Source organism: Triturus cristatus, chromosome 3_1 (genome assembly GCF_964204655.1).
Source record: "Triturus cristatus chromosome 3_1, aTriCri1.1, whole genome shotgun sequence".
Lineage (NCBI taxonomy): Eukaryota > Metazoa > Chordata > Amphibia > Caudata > Salamandridae > Triturus > Triturus cristatus.
The window spans coordinates 1,161,268,710-1,161,290,427 of record NC_140583.1 but is presented as its reverse complement, the minus strand read 5'-3'; the positions used below and the strand labels follow the sequence as shown (position 1 = coordinate 1,161,290,427).

General features: G+C 47.2%; 1 protein-coding gene across 7 annotated transcripts in view; it reads right to left on the bottom strand.

Moving 5' to 3' along the window:
- The window catches only part of LOC146861709 (zinc finger protein 425-like), a 281,372-nt gene that overhangs the window by 99,119 nt on the left and 160,535 nt on the right, over nt 1-21,718 (bottom strand). For 4 of the 7 annotated variants that reach the window (XR_014979015.1, XM_085646056.1, XM_085646061.1 and 1 more), the window contains exon 6: nt 21,325-21,435. The exons of 1 other annotated variant lie outside the window; for it this stretch is intronic. Coding sequence is in view for 5 of the 6 variants with exons in the window: in XM_085646056.1 (XP_085502182.1) it covers nt 21,325-21,435 (111 nt within the window). In the remaining variant the exon portion in view is untranslated. The remainder of the gene's footprint in view (nt 1-21,324; nt 21,436-21,718) is intronic. 2 more of the 7 variants (XM_085646057.1, XM_085646058.1) reach the window with 1 other exon arrangement.

The following is a 21,718-nucleotide window of genomic DNA, read 5'->3' as shown; positions in this document are numbered from 1 at the left end:
GGGTATGATTCCAAGGTGTTTGACACCAAACATGACATGTTTCCATCCCAAAGTTAGCATTTACCGTTTGGTTATAATGCACTTAAGAGTATATGGTTTGGCTGCATAACAAACAACCCCGGAATAAAGGTTCCGAAAGCTGCAGAGGGGCTCTGCTCATTCATGGGCACCCTCTCACATGAAACCCAGCACCCTGCCTTCAGGATTGTTAAGGCCAGCCATAGGGGTGACTGATAGGTTTACATGTGCAGTGATATGGAGAGATATAGTGAACCTATATCTCAGTAAGGGGTGCATGCACCACCTTACCCAGGCTGCAGTAGCAGTCCAGTGGTGTCATTTTGGAAGGCTTCCCAGGGGTGGCATAATACATGCTGCAGCCCCTGGTAAGCCTCTGGGGTATCTATGCCCTGGGTACATAGTATACCATATAATAGGGACTTATAAAGGTACCCCAGAATCCAATCTGGAGTGTACCTAAAGTACTGGTAATCAATTTAGAGAGGAAGCAGCTAGGCTGGGGGGGTCCTGTTTAGCAGGGCCCCAGCCAGACTAAAGTAAAAAAACAGTGAAACATCAGCAAAAAGTGGGGGTAACCATAAGAAGCAGATTCTACTCTCCTACACACCCCTCAGGGGGAGGAATGCTGTCATACATTCTTGTCTTGTCCAGGTGGTGCTGGGATATAGGGGCACACAAAAAGGCGGAAAAGGGGCAGAGAGCTTGCACTAGGCAAGGCAGAGTGTGATGCAAGGAGACTGAACGGAGGCAGTGGGCACACAAAACAGCTGCAGGGTGTAGAGGGATCCCACAGAGGAGCTAGAGAGGGCCAGCATGGGGGAAAAGGCGCCTCCCAGGAGCTGCAAGGGCAATAGGGATACACACACAGAGGCTGCAGAGGAAAGGGACCAAACAGAAACCCCTATCTCTGACCCCTACTTCTCTATGAACAAGGGGCTCATTAAGAACGATATCATATTCTACACGAAAAGGAGAGCTCAATGGAGAAAAGCCTTTATCGCTCTCTTTAAGGTTTCTAACTTAAAGAAAACAGCTCACGGTATCACCCTATCTATCCTTCCCTCCATATTCTTTAACGCTGCTGCCACCGTCACTATCTATCATAATGGTATCATCCTAATCCAATCCTCCAACCACAACCTTAATCTGATCGATCATATCTTTCCGCTCATTAAGGATAGAGTCACTCTTGCTCTCCCCTCCCCCCCCTCTCCTCACCTGGTCCCTTACAATTCTCATCATGCGACTGAAATAAATCAGAACTCACAGATGACCCTACCCACCACAACTTTATCTTCAGACCCCGAAGACAACCCACCCAACGACAATTACCACCTTACCACCACCCCACTTCTTAACATCGCCAATTCACTCCCCTTCCCCCCACTCCCTTCACTTTCGCACCCCCCCTGCCCCCTCACCGCTACGCCCAACACCTCCCTTCATTGCAACAACCCCAACATTACCCCCTCGGACCCCAGCACTGACACCCCACTACCCACTCCCACCGCTCTCCTTATAGCACCCTCCCCCCTCTCCTCTTCTCCCGGCGCCTCTCATCAGCTTATCAGCCCCATTATCACTCACTTAGACCCCAGTAAGGACTCCCCCCCCACACCACCTGAAACTCTCACCTGGCTCTCCATATCTCACCCCCCCTGCTCCACTTCTTCTTACAGCTCCTCCCCTAGACACATAAACCCTACACATACTCCCACGGCTCTTGACACAGCCATATCTAATGAAACTACTTCACCGTACACTCCCTTGGTCCCCCCATCCTTTAACGAATCCATCTTGCCTGATACGAGACTTGACCTGATATTATCAACCCTTCAACAAGTCAAATCAGACATTGGAGCCCTTCAAGACCTTATCCTACACCAACCTAAGTCCACTTGTACTAAACAAAAATACAGCCCGTCCCCACACCCTAAAATCTTTAACCTCATCCAACATCATCCTGCAAACTCCCAAACACATGGCTCTCCACGCTGGATCACAGTCCCACTCCCTAATGCCACATCCCGCCCGGCCAGGGGGTTAAACCTTCTATCTGACTTAGACCTAATGGCCCTCCTCCAATCCTACGATCTAGCTTACCCTTTCCTCGACACGGGACCACCAGTCTGCACGCAATCTGACTCCCAAATTCATTCCATCCCGATCAATACACACAGAGCCCCGAGACTCAACTCCAGAGGCATTGTTGAAAATAACCTCACTAGAATCCCCATCACAGTTGAACCTGCCACTGTAAGCACCCAGCCTCGTCTAAGATGTATACTCCTCAACTGCAGGTCCGCCTCCAGACACGCAGCTGATATTGCCGACTTACTCATCACGAACAAACCAGACATTTTGATCTTGACAGAAACATGGCTAAATGAAACTTCTACTCCCATCCTGGACATCTTGTTACCTCCTAACTATGACATCACCAGACTTGACAGAACTGACAGGCCAGGCGGTGGGATAGCTTGCATACACCAGACCAACCTAACTGTGACCAATTCCTATGCCCCTGCTACACCATCCTGCGAATACTTAAACATCGCCAACAACAACAAACAAATCTGTTCTCTCCACACCTTCTACCATCCTCCGGGAGATAACCTCAACTTCATAGAACACTTCATGGACATATTAGCCTCTAATGACAATCAACATGTTAAACAAGTTTTCTTAGGGGACTTTAACCTTCACTGGGATGACCAGAATGACCCTGCGGTTAACAGTCTCAAAGCCTTCCTCACAGACCTCAATCTCACTCAAATTTGCAACAGCCCTACACATGACAAGGGTGCAACGCTCGACCTAATTATCTCCAAAGCGGATTCCACACAGCTAGACTCGATACACCCATGCGACTGGTCTGACCATCATATCATTACTTTCCAAATCCTTGAATCTTTTAAACGACTCCCGACACAACCCCTGAGAACTAAGATTTGGAAGAGAAACCTGAAAAACATCGGATCTGACCTCTCATCCTTAGATAACGCAAACCCTCTCCGTCCCCCGGAAGACATGAATGATGTACAGGGGCTGACAAATCACTACTTTCACTCCATGAACAACCTGCTTGACAAAATGGCCCCATTACAACTGAAAAGAACCTCCTCAAAAGACTCTAAACAATGGTACGATGGGAGGCTAAATGATGACAGACGCTCGCTTAGATTAACCCCTTCCATGCTGCGCAGATTCCGCCGCTGTGCTGACGGAATCTTGCGCGGGCGTGGTCATGACGGAACGGTTCCGTCATGAGCACAGCTCAACCGTGGCTCATAACGGAACCGTTCCGTCATGAGCACCGAAGGGGTTAATAGAACGCCGATGGAGAGATACTCCCTCAACGGACCTCCTCCAAACTCTGAGAACATCCAGAAACGCCTATTTTAGAAAGATCAAAAAATCTAAAACTGATTTCTTCAGGTCTCAATTAGACCTTGCCAAGAACCGCCCCAAAAAGCTATTCGACCTTATCAAAACCCAGACTAAAAGCCTACCTAATGCCCCCAACGCCAGCCCACTCTCTCTACCCAACTGTGAGGAGTTTGCTTCCTTCTTTGCCTCCAAGACAGAATCCATTAAATCGGACCTACTCATGGACCTTAGATCCTTATCAGATTTGACTAAGAGCCCTTCACTCCCCCTTGATGGTGCTTTAGCTAATATCCGCCCATTATTTAAACTAAAAAACAATGCAACTTGGTTTCATTTTGACATTTACTCTGAAGACTCCATATTAAAAACACTCAACACTCTGAAGCCCTCCAATCACTTCACTGACCCGCTCCCTGCGAACTACCTAAAAGACTTCATTCCTCTCATACTACCCAGCTGGATCAAGATCATTAACACTTCCCTTCTTCAAGGCTCCATCCCTGACATCCTGAAAACTGGGCAGGTCTCACCTATCCTTAAGAAAACCACAGCGGACCCCTCGGACCCCAACAACTATCGTCCGATATCTAATATCCCTATGTTAGCCAAACTCCTGGAAAAATGTGTTAACTTACAGCTGAACAGTCACATTGATCGATACAACTTGCTGAACCAATTTCAATCAGGCTTCAGAGCAGGTCACAGCACCGAATCAGCCATGGCTCATGTTGTAGACGACGCGATCAAAATCCTAGACCAAAATGAAGCTTGTCTACTAATCCTACTCGACCTGTCATCAGCTTTTGACACCATCAAACACGACAACCTACTTGACCTCCTAAAACACAGAATGGGAATATCTGGAAATGTATTGAACTGGTTCACCTCCTTCCTCCAAAATAGATCCCAAAGATTCAAGGTCAACCAATCCCTGTCCAACCCTATGCCAGTCACATTAGGAGTCCCTCAAGGCTCCTCTCTCTCACCCACCTTGTTCAACCTCTTCATGGAACCTCTCACAGATCTCCTAAGCCTTACCAAGATACACTTCCACATGTACGCAGATGACACACAAATATACATCAAGATACACTCACTAGAGGACATCAAATCGCTCAACACCACACTTCAAAAAACCCAAACATGGTTGGCAGAAAACCATCTGAAACTTAATTCTCTCAAAACGGAATTCCTTTTAATCGCCCCCCCTAACAAAACCCACACTATCCTGGACTGGATGAAGCTCCTAACAGTTCTAAATGGTCACACGCTCATAGTCGACTCAGCGAAATCTCTGGGGATAACGCTAGATAGTAACTTAAAGATGCAGAAACACATTAGCACCGCAACTAAAGGAGCTAACTTCCAACTAAAGATCCTGCGAAAACTGAAACCCTTTCTGCCTGCACACGATTTCAAATAAGCAGTTCAAACCCTAGTAATTCCCCGAGTGGAATACGGAGCAGTTACCCTATGCAGCCTCCCAAGATCCTCAACAGCACCGTTAAGAGCCACGATCAATTCAGCTGCGAGACTCATCACAGGATCAAAAAGAAACGCTCACATCTCCCCTGACTTGAGAGCCATCAACTGGCTTCCATTTGAAGCCAGAATTCACCTAAAAATTGCCTGCATGACGCACAAGGCCCTCTACCACAAAACCCCACAATACCTAGCACAGAAACTGGTTCTCTCTGCGGGCAACAGAGCCTCTAGGAGTGCCAAAACCCTTCTCCTACAACCTCAACGATTTGCCAAGAAAAAAACTTATAACCGTTCCTTCTCGGGTATGGCTCCGAGATTTGGAACGCTTTGCCCAGTGAAACAAGAATGAACCCTTCCACTTCATCCTTCAAAAGAGAAGTGAAAGCTATCCTCATGGCTAAATTCACTTGAACTCTATATCTACTCATTGTTATTTTTCTTATTGTCTGCTATCTATGTATACTATACTTTGCCTCCTTCCATCCTGTAAAGCACTCTGATACTCGCAAGAGTCTTGTTCGCGCTATATAAAACCTTCAAAATAAAATAAAATAAAACAGTGCAAGCAGGAGAAGGGGCAATAAGAGAAGCTGCAAGGGCATGGTATGGTGACAAACAGGGCCTGTAGGGTGGCAAGAGTAGCTAGAGGAGCTACAGGGAGCTGAGGCAATTAGAGGGGTTCTGGAGGGAACAGGTGAGGAATGGGGCATATATATGGGCTGCAGGAGCTAGGTAGGATGCCACATAGGAGGGCTAGAGGGGGAAGACAGAAAGCCAACAGGGTTTTGGCACTGCAGCCCACAGGGAGTGAAAGAGCAAGTACAGTACTTAAAGGGGATGACGGCAGGCAAAGTGGCTGCAGGACTTTCGGGTGGCACAGAGGGTTTTAGAGGGACAGGCAGACTAGATGAGCACAAAGAAGAGAGGCACACAAAGAAGATATAGTGTGGCCACAAGGGTACACAAAAGGGCTGTAGTGGCAAAGCATGATGGCATAATGGCTGCAGGGAGTGAGGACCACAAAAAAGGCAAGGGTGGTAGGCAGTGACACAGAATGCAAGGAGTACAGGTACACACCGATGGTTATCAGAGGTGGGGCAGCGTAGCACAGAACAGTTGCAGCAGGGCAGGATAGAACAGATGTGCCACAGGGTGGCATGCTTGAATTAATCTCAGCTACTGACATTTACTCAGTCGCATTCCAGCCCATTATGTTTTGCCCACCATGGCACCTCAGACAAGAACCAGCCATATGCATATAAGCCCTATTAATGTGTCAATAGGAACAGTTCAGTCCGAACTACAATGCCAGGTACACTCTGATCTTGTATACAGGCAATGACAGATCGGTTTCAGCCTATAGGGGTTTAGTCACTAAGGTGCAGCTTGCTTCCAGTGGCAGTGAGCACAGGACTGACGTCTGGGCATATCCATCGCACTCAGGGAGTAACACTAAAGAAAACAAAAAAGTGGTGGGTGGAATGCTTGAATTAATCTAATCAAGATGTCGAAATATGCATCTTGAAGATCTGTGGCAAACGCCTGCTCTCCATGATGAAGTGAGGGTATATTTGGTAAGTGGCAACATACAAAACCTCTCTTTCTTCATACATTTGTTTGCTACTGTCAGTTCTATAATAGGACAATACCCTTGCTGTGATCCATTCATTTGAACCAGAAAGCAAAGGGTGTAAACTCTTTTTTCTTTTTGGGACTGTGAGGTCAGTTCCACTGCCTTTTGGATTGGAATGGTGCTAACCTTCCACTCGAGTACCTCTTTATGATTGCCATGGAGAGGTTTTCTTCGGGGGACTGGATGGAGGAGATTACCGAAACGTCTGAGAACAGTCATTTTGCACAACATTCAGCAGACACCAGTCTTTTGTTATTTCCTTCCACATGATTGCTGACATATCTCCTCACTGGAGTGGTGAACACTAGAGGGAATATTAGGGAGCCTCTGCTTGGCTGGTTTTCCTGCAGCAGCTGATGTTTGATGGCTGCTTCTTTTGTGCACTTACAAAGTTGGAAGGACTGTTTGTGTTATTGCTATTGATGGTATTGTTGCAGCTGCTGAGGGGCTTGAACTCTCAGTTGCTGGTAACATTTGTCATAGGGTGTGTACAGGTGTTTTATGGGGCGCCTTATATTTTTCTACCTCCACAGCTTTGAGGGTCTCCAACTCTGTGTTCAAGTGCTGCACTTCCTTGTCTGCATGGGCTCCAGACATACAGGTTCCAGACAACAGCAGGTCTGCAGTCCTCGGTTGTGCCTCTGTTTTCGAACAGGTAAGGCAGAGCAATGAAAAGCCAGACCATGAAAGCTTTGGAGAAATGATCACAATGCTTGTGTATGGCAGTGGTGCTCGCAGTCTACATGGCAGCTGCAGGCGTGCCACAAACTAAGCCTATTTTCTACTGAAAATGGAGGACGAATATGATAACTCCTTGCAGCAGGCAATATGACGGAATTAGGAAGAGGGTCTGTATACAGGAAGAACGGGCCTTGTTCGGGGGACGTGTATTTTTCCTGCAAGTGTACAGTAGCAGATTTTGTGGCGGCTGGACTTAAGAACAGCTGCATGGCATTTTCTAACAGTGCTGGCACCAAGGGGAGCACAGGATGCACAGAACAATGGTGGTTCAGGAACTCAAAGATGACTAAGTCTTTGGCTGAGTTGGAATCGATTTGTTAATTTTTGCTGCACCACTAACCAAAACTTGTTGTAACATCTTCAATAGGAGAAATTCTTACTTGTGGCAAATCACACAGAGGAACATTACCTCACTGATGAAAAAATACAAAGAGTATGTGGGTGAGAACATTTTGAGCAAAGACAAAATCTAGACTTTTATGTGGATCGTGAGCAGATCTGGAGCAGCGGGATCTGGAAGAGAGGAGTGACCCTTAAAGGACCTTGAACGAGGAGGTCTCCTATAATGAAAACTCCTCGAATGCCTCCTTTTCCTCTTGAAGCGCTCAGACTTGTGATAGGAGATAAAGGAGCATCAGTAAATGGAGGTGGAAAAGCTCTGAGTGTGGTAGCGCAGGTTGATGTTCCATCTAAGATGCAGGAAAGACAGGTTGAAGAGATACCAGAGGAACAGGTAGCACTGATGCAGCATGAGGCAGAGAATAGTGTTAATGCTAGTGAGACTGCGCTGAATGGAGTAAGTCTTGAGAACCAAGAGTCTGGCACACATACCACCCTCCGCTCCTTTCTTTTATGGACCCTTTTCAATCACGACTGGAAGTCTCTGCCTGGAGGTATCCGTCAAACTTGAGAGCCTCCTCACCCTCGATGCAATACCAGATATTCACACAGACTTCCTAGAAATCAAGCAATCCCTTAACTGTGACAGGTGGCCACTGACCCTACCTTTGACATAATTAACTTCAACATTTAAAGGTTGCGTCCTTGTTTCTACCTATGAGATCTTTCCCTGGATCTCTCTCTCAAGTGGTCCTTGGAAATGGTGGAAAGAGCTGTGGTAGGGGGGGCACTCTTTCCACCTCCGTCAGAATTTGCAGACCTCCCACTACATGCCTGGGCTGGTCTCTCTACAGTACATGAAGTCTGATCTTTTCTCTGTCCTACAAAGTCCTCCTAGATATCTTCATACAGATTTCACAGTAGCCTTGACAATGACAGACAGGAAGGCACACAATACAGACAGCATGAGTGTCCGTTTGGGATTTTTGTTTCCTGCAAGTGGGGCACTTCACAAAAGGGATGGCTTTTTGTGAATAAAATAAAACATTTTTCCTGTCAGAAAACTTTAAAAAATGTACTCTCTGCCCCTAAAGGCATCAAGTGGAGTTGTTGTAAAATGTTTATATTAAGAAAAAAAACCTTTAGAAGTTCTCAGTCCTCCAGGATTCTGTCAGAAGGAGCCAAAAAAGAGATATGGCTCGACTGCCACCTATAGGTCACAATGGAATACTTGTGGTGTGCTATTCCTTAAAAGCTCACCAGCAGATTTACCAACCTTTCACACTTGTGTTAGGCTACATTGTTTCTATTTTCTCTCTCACTACCTTTAAAAAAAAAAAGAAAGTGTGCGAAATAATCTTCTTGTCAACATTTAAAATTGGCTTCATTTTTATAGTAAATATGTGAAAACGGACTAATATACCCTTTTCATAGGCTGCTAAAAATAGTTCCTTAACACAAGAAAAGTTTTTCAAAAAAGAAAAACGTGTTGTATCAATATGTGCATTTTTGTTGTTGTAAAAAGTGCTCTAAGATCCAAAGAGTGAGTGGCATAATTTAGTGTTTATGACAGAGGCGCAACTAGAGTGAAATTTCGGGGAGGGGGCTAATAAAAATTTCGAAGGGGGGAGGGGCTAATTCTTCCAGAAATCGGCAGAGTGAAGATGCAGGGGCTCTAAGAAGGGGTGAAAGAACAACAAAGCCTTGTTAACAAGTAAATGGTCTTTTCAAGACCTGTGAAGTACTCGGGTGCGGCTGTCTGTGTGCCCGGAAAGCTGCCTCAGCTCAGGCTGACACACACACAACAGGTGGGGGTGGGGGATGAAGTTCTTTGAGCCCAATGGGCGTTGCCCACCTGGTTTATGACTAACAAAGAGTTTATGGAGGAGTACCCCAGGTTATCTAACATGCTAAAGTGTTTGTCAAAATATCTTATCCATGAGGCAAGAAAATCTTGTTGCATCTGCACAGCATTAAAATGAACTGGTTTGTAAATTCAAACAGGAGTACAGGAGGCGCGTGGAGCGGACCAGGCTTGAGCTAACTGTTGCCTCACCGGCTGCCTCCTCTTTTGGCCCCTGCGGGTGCGGAGGCCTGACCTACTCAAATTATCATGGGCCAGGGACTCTCGGGCCCGTGACGAAGGCTGCCTGTGATCGTCATTTTGTTAGCGGGACTACCGGCGCCCAAATTCTATGGCAGGACCGGAGGCTCAGATTATGCTTTTAAATTTCTTTACTACTCAAATAGCAGCCAATGAAAACACAGTAAACATTGTAAAACACTACATATCCCATGAGGCTTTGAACTGGGCCTCCCTCATTAACCAATCAAACATGTTCATAGTATACAAAATAGCGAGGCACCATCTTGACTACCTTTCTTTGCTGCTCCACAGTCAAGATTAGTGCCTCGTTATTTTGTGCATATTTATGGCATGTTTGCTTCATAAGGATATTGTTTTTCATGATATGTGGTTTTAATGTACTGTGTTTCTTGCTTAGCGCGATCGTGCGGCAGTAGCGTGAGTTACTGGTGTTTTTCCTTTCACTCCAGCGCGTGTTGCGCTTCCCCGTTATCTTACAATTCAATAATTATGCCCGTTTTTGTCATGCCGTGTCGCTCGCAGGTGCAAGATAAGTATCAGAGTTAAAGGCGGTCCCCACGCTCACGGCAGGGTCTGGCCCCCCCTCTGGGAGCGAGGCTCGCGTAGAGACGCCCGCACGGGCTGTTCACATCTGCCTCGGGAGCCTGCACACGCCGGCAGCCTCCCTTTTGAATTTTGAGTTTGGTGTATTTATACATATATTAATGAAGATGTCAGACTGTGAGGTCTATGAGGAGGAACTTGCTGCTTATTGTCCTGCAGAGGATGAAGATTATTGTTATGACGGGAGTGTAGAGTCCCTTGTTGAAAAGACTCTAGATACAAATCTTTGTAAGGCTCTTTTCTCTGCCTTATTGCCTATTTCTCTCCATCTAGATCAGCTAGCAGGTACCACCCCTACCCTTCCTGCAGGTACTCCTAACACCTCTCCTCTTCCCCCCTCCGAGCCCCTGGGCCTTCCTTGGCCACATGAGCAAATTTACTCCAAATTAAGGACCGCCAAGGAACATAATTATGACTCTCATCCTGTGGCCCCTCCCTGGTTCCGAACTCCTCCGCCCCATCCCTCCGACTGACACGGATACCGATACGGATTCCTCACATGAATCCCGCCCTCGTAAACGCGCCAAGAAGCGCAAGCACTCCCTTTCTCCCATCCAACCTTCCCCCTTCACTTTTGTGCTTCTAATATCGTCCACCCCCATTCTTCTGATTGGGCCCCTGCCCCTGCAGTTGCAGAGCACATGCAAACTAATTTACGCAAGAGCTTAAATAAGGAGGTCCGGGCCCGCTTGAGATCTGAATGCCCGCGACCAGATCTTGCGAATAAAACTGCCCTTACACCCGAGAGAGATTCTTCCATGCAGACCTTCTTAAAGAAATATAAAAAAAGACTCCAAAAAGGGCATAGATCGGGCACTTCGGGCTTGCCCAGACAAGCTTTTAGATGTCTCGGGCCTTTAGCTAAGATTTTGGAGCTAGCACTTCAAGCACAGGAGATTGGTGCCGCTATCCATCTGGAGGTCCTTGCAGGCTGGACCCAGAGAGCGATCTGTCTTCTCGGAAATGCAAATTGTGCCCTTTCCTCAGACAGAAACAAGTCAGTCCTCCTCCGAATTGATCCCCAACTCATAGAATTAGCCTCTGCCGAACCAGGTCCTCTGGCTGAAGGACAGCTTTTTGGAGAACGCTTTGTTAAGGACATTGCGAAATTTGTCAATACGTTCACTTCTTTGGACAAGTCGCAATCCTCCCTCAAAAGGGTGATCCATCCCCTCTCTGGCAGGGCCGGTCGTGGCAGGGGACGCTCAACCGGCAGATACAATAACCAAAGTCCTCAACGTGACTTCACCCCTAGACGTAGGAGGTACACTCATGAACCAGACCAGGCTGGTTTTTACCCCACGAGATCCAGGGGTTTCCACAGGAAATTCCACCTCTCCTTCCTAGGATTCCTCTGGGGGGCAGACTAATGCATTTTCTGTACAATGGGGCACAAATCACCTCAGATGCATGGATCATTCACACTGTTCAGGGGTATCAAATAGAGTTAATCGATGTTCCCTTTCAGGCAATCTCCCCCACTCCTCTCCATTTTTTCCTACAAGAACAAGCTTTTATCTTGGTGCAAAAGAAGTGAGGAAGACAGAGGTTGGTACTGAACCTCAGGGAGTTCCATCCTTTTGTTGTCTACAGGCATTTCAAGATGTAAGGAATCCATCTCTTACGAGATTTATTGCTAGAAACCGATTGGAGGGTCCGCTTGGACCTAAATGATGCTTATCTAACAGTCCCCATTTGCCCTTGTCATCAGAAATATCTCCAATTTCAGTAGAAGGGGCAATGGTTCCATTATCTGTCCCTTCCCTTCGGCCTTTCCTCAGCACCGTGGGTTTTTACCCAACTGCTGAAACCAGTGTTCACTCACCTTCGAGAGATGGGCTTCTGCATGATAGTTTATCTCAACAACATGCTTCTCCTAGAAAGAGGACCCTACTCTGTTGTGCACTCACAATGGACGATCTCTCTGTTACAAGAGTTTGGTTTTGTGATCAACACCAAAAAATCCATGACGATCCCGTCCCAACTTGTAGAATTCCTAGATTTTCAAATCGACTTGGTGAATGCCCAGTTGCTTCTCCCGGTGCCCAAGATCAAATCCACAAGAAGGGAGATTCAAACGACTCTGTCGAAGAAGATGGTCTCTTTAAGGTCCCTCGTGAGGATTGAAGGTCTCCTTGCGTCCTCGATTCAGGACATCTTTCCAGGACCTCGCCATTATAGGGCGCTACAATGCCTCAAGATCCATTATCTACAGAAAAGGTTCTCGTACGATCATCTGATCGCTGTTTCTAGATGCACAAGAGGAGCTGCAATGGTGGCTCACTCACATGGAGGCCTGGAATGGCAAGACCATTTTCGGAGCCTCTCCCGACGTAACTGTCGAGACAAATGCCGATCGATGGGGCTGGGGCACAAGATGCGGAGACTAGGCCACTGGCGGTCGGCAGAAGAGTTAAAATTACACATCAACTGTTTAGAGTTGTTAGCCGGATCGTTTGCCATCAGATCAATCTCCCAATTGAAGAGCAATTGTTGCATCCTCCTCTGGATGGACAATGTGTCAGCGGTACGCTACATAAATCGCCTAGGAGGAACGAAATCCTGACTTTTGACCAATATTGCAAGGGAGGTTTGGCACTTCTGCCTGGCTTAGAAGATCAGGATTGTGGCAGAATACATTCCCGGCAAGAGCAATCAGGTGGCAGATTGGAACTCCAGGTTTCTGAGGGACTTCAGCGACTGGAGACTCCACCCTTCTGTGTTTCTAGAGATCATGGGTATTCAAGGCCCTTGCCTGATCGACCTCTTTGCATCTCGCCTCAACACTCAGCTTCCCCGCTTCTACAGCTGGAGACCGGTTCCGATGGCGCTGGGACCGGATGCATTTCTCCATCAAAGGGGTTCCCAGAGGAATTATGCCTTTCCTCTCTTTGTGTTGATTCCGAGAGTAGCAGCTCAGGTCCGGCGATAGGCAACGTCATTAGTATTAGTCACACCGTTATGGAAGACACACTCGTGGTTTCCGACTCTATTGGAGTTGTCAGTGGACCTGCCATTTCAACTGCCTGTATTCCCAATGCTGCTCCAGGACCCAGTAGGCTTCCCACATCCTCTGGTTCTTCAGAATCAGTTAACCCTCATGGTTTGGACGCTCTCAGGAGACACAACCGAATTGAGGGCCTTGCATCGGCGGCTGTCGAGTTTATACAGCAGGCTTAGGCTCCATCCACCCGCAAGAGATATTCTGCATCCTGGAAGCGTTGGATAGGTTGGTGCCTTCAACGACAGGTGGATCCCGTGGGATCCGATTTGAAGCAAATACTACATTTTTTGTCTGAATGTGCTGAATCAGGTCTGTCTTATAGGTCTGTATATAATTTCAGGTCGGCTTTATGGGATGGACATTATCACATTGATGGAAAACCAGTGGGAATGCACCCGTTGGTGTGTAAGGTGTTAAAATGCATCAGAGTCGCTCGTCCGCCACGACCCAGATACACTACATTATGGGATGTATCTAAAGTTCTTGCTTTGTTAGAATCATGGCCGGACAATAAAGATTTATCTTTAAAGCAATTATCTGCAAAACTCACTATGTTGTTGTGTCTTATTTCCTGCCATAGAGTGTCTGATGTACATGCTTTAGATTTGGCAGGAAGGGTTTTTCTCCCCACGGTGTTTCTTTCATCATCTCTAGAAGAACGAAATCGATGTCTCGTTCGGTTGAGTATCCCGCTTTACCTCATAATGATAAATTATGTGTTTTGAAATGCTTAAAAATGTATGAAGAACATACTTTACCTCACAAGTCTGACCCTCTGGGTCAGTTACTATTGGCAATTCAGAAAACGTTTCGCCCAGTCTCAGCGGCCACTCTAGCACATTGGGTTAGGTGGGTTATGGTTGAAGCTGGTATAGATATTTCTGTTTATGTGGCGCATTCAACAAGAGGCGCTATGGCGTCTAAAGCCTTCATAAAGGGGTCTCGTTTAGAAGACATTTTGATGGCTGCAGATTGGTCGTCTGATTCAATGTTTAAAGTATTCAATGTTTAAAGTATTTTATTATAAGCCCATTGTACATGTTTCTTCTGTTGTTGGTCTGCTTTGAACCTGGATAATGTGAGCCTCCGGTCCTGCCATAGAATACAATATTTTCCAGCATTCGCGATAAGAATTTTAGATTCTATTAAGGACACGAGGCGAGGATTATCCCACCCGTTGGGACAGGTAAGATTTACAACTGTCATGTTGTCTGATGATGTATAAAATATATGTTGTTTCCCGCCCTGTGATACCAAAAGATTTTTTGGTTCAGTATTTTCAAAAATTGTTTCTGATTTCAGGATCGGAGTCCAAACAGAGCTGAATCTGCAATTACTCGTGACAAGGAAGTCTTCGCTCTTGGAGGATAGTTGTCTCGTCTGGGACCTGTTGGGAGTCAATCTCCTTTGAGAGCCAGAACTATTGGTTTTGTTTACTGAACACTTGAGACTGCTTTTGGGAAAGAAAGAGGTAGTCAAGATGGTGCCTTGCTATTTTGCATACTATGGACATGTTTGCTTGGTTAATGAAGGAGGCGTGGTTCAAAGCCTCATGAGATATGTAGTGTTTTACAATGTTTACTGTTTTTTCATTGGCTGCTATTTGAGTAGTAAAGAAATTGAGACGCATAATCCTCGTCTTCGTGTCCTTGATAGAATCAAAAATTCTTGTTGTGAACGCTGGAACACTGTGTATTTGCTGGGCTCTGCGGGAGACCGACTGGAGTCGCGGCTGGGCAAAGGTGTGTCTGTTCTCTGTGGTATCTCGTCAGGGTATGCTCTTGGAATGCGCACAAAATGGCCGACTAGTCCTATACCTCAGGTGAGTGGGGGCGCATGGGGGCGATTTGAGGCCTGACTGTGCCGCGCGGCCTGTGTGATCTGACTGCTGCGCTGCCTAACAAAGAGTGGCCTCCAGAGTCGGCGTGCTGCACTACTTGCGCCCTAGGCCAGTGGAGACTGGATATCCTTCTTGTTGGTGTGTTGGGCCCCCTAGAGAGGGCATGGACTGCCTGTGGGACTGTTGTCTGGATGGAAGTGATGGAGACGGTGCACCATAGCTCCCATTAATCGTGGCATTTGCCCTGGTGTTCCTGCTCTCCTGAGGTTCAGGTTGTAACTGCTGGGTCGTGCCTGCTCTCCCCTGGACTGCAATCTCCAATACTGGATGGGATCTCCGATAACTGATGACCTGGTCCTGCCTCACTGGTGGAACACTAGTCGACCTGCTCGTTGCCCCCCTGACATTGGGGTGTGGCGTGGTCTGGACTGACCTGGCGTGTGTGACGCTCTAAACTGCGGAGCTGGAGACCACATTTGGCACCTTCTCAATTACTGCTCGCCCCGGACCTGCTCCCCTGTGCCTAATCAGGGTGTGGCCGGTCTAGCTGTGGAGGCGGATCCGCGACGTGCACTGCCTGAGGTGTGTTGGCAACAAGCGACTGTCCGGATTGTTTATGAAAACGTTATGGTGGATGTAACTTTATCCTCCTTTATCAGTTCCCGCTCCATGCACAAACACTGGAGCCCCACTAATGCTGGAGTTGTACTTGTGGCCTCACACCTCAGAGGTTGGCTGCATGTCTCCGTAGTCTGGGCAACTAACCAGAGAGGATGGGGAGGGGTAAATTCAGGCAATCCAAACTCTCTTTTGATAACTGCTGCAGATGCTCCCCATGGAATCTCCTACTGGAGACGCTCGGATGGTGCCACGGGGCGCAAGGCCTGCCACCTGACCTTGACATTCGTTCAATATCCCTAGACTTGAAACAAAGCCTGACAGCAATAGACACCAAGATTGATCTGCTTGCGGACATATTTAATCGTCTGAAAGAGAAGGTTGATAAGCATGACTATTGCATTGATCAACTGAAACATCACACGCCTGATGCAGGCAGAGGACGAACACTCAGCAGATCGGGAAAAGCTTCTGCGCATCAAAAAGATCTTAACCCCTTGCATGCCCGCCCCTTTCCCCGCCCAGTGCCGCGCTTTGTATTAGCGGGCGGAGTTCATGACGAGCTGGACTCGTCATGGGCACAGCGCCACCGCAGCCCATGACGAGTCCAGCTCGTCATGGGCACTGAAGGGGTTAAAGGTGATACACAAAAACAATGAGGACCTGGAGGCCTGCTCCAGGCGGAACAACCTACGCATTATTGGAGTGTCAGAGTCAACAGAAATGGCCAAAATGGAGGACAATGTGGAAAATATGCTGAGCACTCCCTTTGGTACCAACCTCTCCCCCATGTTCATAGTACCAACCTCTCCCCCCATGCTCATAGTGGGACGTGCCCACAGGTCCCTCAGCCCCCGACCACCTCCGGCTACTCTGCCTTGCCCTATTATTGACCCAGTATTAAACTACTGAGATCGCAATACAGCCCTGCCTCTTGCGAGAGAGAGGAGACCTTTGCACACACTATCAGTGCAGGCCGCACGGAGAGATTTCCCGCGGATCAAATGCCCCCTTCAACGAACTGACGCTAGCTACTCGTTACTATATCCTGCAAAGCTTCGATTTTCACATGCTGACAAAACTCTCATCTTCACTGACCCTAAGAAAGCAGCTAAGTTTGCCAAAACTACCCTTCTGAAATCAGGTGGTTCCCTCTCGGGGATGATGAGCGAGAAGAGACGCACCTGGGTGAAACTGATTAAGACAAATTTGACTGAAACGGCTGAGGTGATGTGGGATGGTTCTCACTGGTGCGGTACTTGCTGTGGATCATTGGGCCTGGATGGTGGTGTCAGGGGGAGGGTGCAGTGCCTCCTTAGTTGCTCTCTGGCCACCCAGCTCTTGGTAGCTGGGAAGAGTGCCAGTCTCCTAGCTCGCCTCCAAGGGATGATTCTCCGTATTACTCACTCTATTGGTATTGGGGGTTTCTGGGAGGGTGGGAATGGTCAATTTGGTCAGTTTGGGGGACCAAAGTAGGTGGGGGTGGGGTTTTTTCCTTGGATGGTTGATGCAGCCTCCTTGGCTACTATATGTTTTGTTTTTTCCCTAATGTCACGCAGTCCACACCTCTTACCACCATCAACATGGTTTGCAAATGGCACGCATTACTTCTGTCCCTCAACACTCACCCACTAGCCTGTTCCATTAAAGCTAAAAACTGGAATGTCCGGGGCCTTAATGATCGCTGCAAGACATGCCAGGTCTTTGCGTATTTGCAGAGCCACACCATAGTTATTTGCCTTTTGCAAGAACTTCACCTTACAGAGGGGACTCTAGCATGGCTGCACTCTGGTTGGGTTGGGGAGTGACACATAGCCACCAATTCCAACTATTGCCGCAGAGTGGTGATTATTATGAGGAAGGGGCTTCCTAGGCGTATGCGCAGTCTTATCTGTGACACTCAGGGTAGATTTGTTCTCCTCTCTGGTATTTAACAAGACTACCCTGTCAAACTTCTCTCAGTATACGGTCTCAGTACTGATGGCCCTCAGTTCTTTGCTGAGGTATGGCGGTTGGCTGGGACGTTGGGTCTCAGTGTGATTCTGTGGGAGGGGACTTTAATGTTGTGCTCAATCCAGAGAAAGATAGATCTAGCGACTCTGCGAAACCTTCAAGGTGGTCATCACGGATGCTTGCATAGCTAAGTGGGCGGGTGTCCTCTGCGCCTTAAGAGACGACCGTACGCGCTTAGAGATGGAAATTGGGGACCATGAACTTAAGTTTTTTGACGATCAAGACGTCTCTACGCTTGCATTCAATCGGAGAAAACTTTCGGAATTTGAGGGGGTTGAACAGCGGGAGGCGCATTATCTCGGTAGAGAGGCGCAGCCCTGACGGGGAGGAAGACATGTCGAGTAGGACTTTCACTCATTTGTTTCGTTACCTATGGGCTAGCGATTACAAAATGGAGGTACATGATGACAACTGAGATGTGCATACGGGCGCAGAAGAAGTTCAAGGAGCCATGGTGGATTTCTTCACCTCCTTGTATCAAACTCCCCAGGGCCTGGTTTTCATGGACCTTTCGGTCTATCTAGACTCAATTAAATTTTTATGGCTAGAGGATGGACACAGACGCTATCTAGATGAGCTTTTTTCAACTGAAGAAGTTACTAGTGTTATTAGTGCTATGCTTGTAGACAGGGCGCCTGGTCTTGATAGTCTTACTGGCGCGTTCTATAAAGAATACACTTCCCTTCTTGCTCCACATCTGCTCGCTATATATGCAGAATCACTCTCCTGAGTTTTACCCCCTATCTCTGCGAAGTTCTCATTGTAACTGTTCTCAAGCCTGGAAAGGATCCCCGTTGCTGCAATTCATACCGCCCACTCTCCATGATCAACACAGACAACAAGATCGTTGCTAAGCTTATACCCTTGCACCTCCTCCCACTTCTTCCTGCCATGATGAGGCCGGATAAGGCGGGCTTCGTACTTGGTAGGTCCTTATCTCATAACTTGCTCACCTTCTTTGCAATACTTCATACCATTGATCCATCCTTGCGCGCAGTGGCAGTTTTTTGGGCGTTTGACTCTATTGACTCTATTGAGCGCCCATACCTCTTCGCCTTGTTGACTCACTTAGGCCTGAGCCTCACATTGATCTAACTTATTGCCCTGCTCTACTCTCAGCAGGTGGCCCGGCTATGTGTTAATGGTAGAATCTCAGCCCCCTGTGCGGTGACAAGGGGTGTCGGCAAGGGGAGCCCCTTGTCTCTTATCCTATTTGCGACTGTGATGGAGCTGCTCGTGGCCTGGGGCTTCGCCAGCACCAGGCTCACTGCAGACTCACATTCACCCCACGCAGAGTTTTTGTATTGCTGTATGCTGACAATGTCACCCTCTATGCCAGAGACTCATTTAAACATTGTTTTCCTCTTGTTAGGGAGTTCACCAGATTCAGAGGGTTATCTGGTATTGAGATAAACTGGGTAAAGTCAATCATTTTCCCTCCGACATACGAAACATTCAGATTCAACTTGGAATTGCTCCTCGAGTGGGCAGAAAGACCCGTCAAGTACCCTGGGGTGTGGCTCAGCAAAATATCGATGAATTATAAAATCTAAATTATGGGCTTCTATTTACATGGCTTGATAGAGCTGAGGGCTGGAAGAGACTCCCCTTGTCCCTGACTGACTGATTAGCCATTGCTAAAATGATAATCCTCCCCAAATGTATTTTTCTCTTTATCAACTTACCCCCTTCCCTTGCCACTTCACTTTCATCAACAGCTCCGATCTCACCTCATCTCTCTGGCCTGAGTGGGTAGACAGCTGTGCATTTCTTGAGAGGTCATGACACTTCCCCTTGGGAATGGAGGCCTAGACACACCAAACATGGACTTGTATTACTTCTGTGCTCAGGCCCAGTATGTCTATTACTGGCTCTTTCACACAAAGTTTCTCGCCCACCCAGCCCCCGAGACTGACCAAATGGCAATGTTTATGGCCCTGAAGCACCTGCGCGTGTAAGTTGATATGATTGCATGTACAGAATGGGCATCGAGTGAGCTCAGACGTGGGGGACAGGTTGAACACTTCTTTGCTCTATCTGTGCCACTCATTGGCCATCCCGCCCTCCCTATCTTGCGTGACCCTGGCACATGTTCGAGACTGCGCAAACTGTACCTTACAACTATGGGCGAGATTTACCCTAACAGTACCTTCATTTTGCTGCAAGAAGTTCTACAGGATGGTGCTGATAACTTGCTTGATACATTCACATATTATAAACTGTGCCCTGCAATCCGTGCGCTACAAGCCTCCTTTCCTGGTGCCCCGCCTACATTCAAGTGCTCAAGCCGTCCCCGATGACTCCATCTTCCTGCAAACTCATAACGGGATTATATACTGCGATGCAGACCTCGGCTCCTGTGTGCATTTCCGATGACCAGGGGCGAGTGGGATGCAGATTTGGCGACGCCCCTTACGGATGGACAGTGGCGCTATTGCTGTGCCCAGGCACGCGCGCTCTCCCACAACAATCGTTTGCGTTTCATCAATTCAAATGAATTCACCGACTGTACCACACTGCTGAGAGGCTATGCATGACGCGCTGTGTGTGTGTGGTGCTCTTTCCCACCTGCCGGCTTCATGCATCTTTCTTGGGACAGTCTGGGAATTGCTGATTATTGGGCTGCCATTTATACAATGATTCACAACATCACGGGACACCCCCTTGAGCGCTCCTCCCCACCCCCCTGAGTTGCGCTGTATGGCTATGTTCAGGAGGTACCGCCCGAGGTGCGTAAACTGACGACAATTCTTCTTCTGTTCGTTAAGCACAGGGTCGCAATGCGCTGGGGTCAGCATACATTGCTGCTTGCAACTGACTGGCTATAGGATGCAGCGTATTGTCAGGAACAGCTCACGTGTCGAGTTCATGCCCATGCATTCTCGACATATTGATATCTGACACCTCCTCGACACATATCTCAATGCCTATGTAAATGTTGCAAAGGACTTTTGAGTAGTTGCAGAGAACTGTCAAGCAGATGCAGAGTCTGTGCCCCCAGCAATAGAGGATGTGATGGAATTAAAACGTGTACTACATTATATCAGTATTGTTCCAATTTTATCATGCACTGCTTGTCATGGGACTTAGTGTATTGTCATTTGAATAGTGAATATCGCCGCCTGGCTTGTTTAGTGACTGCCTTTCTCCGCCTTGTCCCCCTTTTCTGTCTTCTCCCATCTCCCCATGTCATCAATGCGCCTTCTGGGTACTAAACGCTGTATGCCTTCGTGTTGTTCTTTTTATTTTAAATCAATAAACAGACTTTAAAAAAAAAAAAAGCTAATGGGCCTTCACGTTCATAATGCTTTATAGGAGAACTTTGAAGTTGTTACAGAAAAATAAGCGGATTATCATGGCAGGCCTATGAGAGCCAGAGGAGGAATATCTTGTTGTAGACACCAATATACCACTAAAGGAACTTCTTAATGGACGAGGAAGCTTTACATTCTTATAGAATTGCACAACCATCTTCTGGATGGCACACTGAAATTTTATTTTCAAATGTTTGAGCAAGACAGGTTCCTCACCTGAACTATTAGAACTTTCACCTCTTGCACAGTCTTGGACATCAATTGGATAGGTCTCCCCTTCTTCATTAATACCAATCGATGCAACAGCTAATACATCTCCAGATCCTGCTATAGGAAGAAATATAGTTGGTATTTTTTTTTTTAAATCTACACAAATTGATCAATTAATATTAGTTCATGCATGTACGATCACTCAACGAAAACAAAAAAAGAGAAAGCACTATCCATAACTAAAAGATATTAAAATAATAATAGTGGGATCAGGCTAACTGGTGTGTTCTTTAATATTCCTCATTCTGTTATTAAACCCTCTCTCTACATCTACCAAATAACTATTGAGGTTTCCCTGTCTCTTAAGTTCAATTTTCCCATTCTTGGGCCTGATGAACTG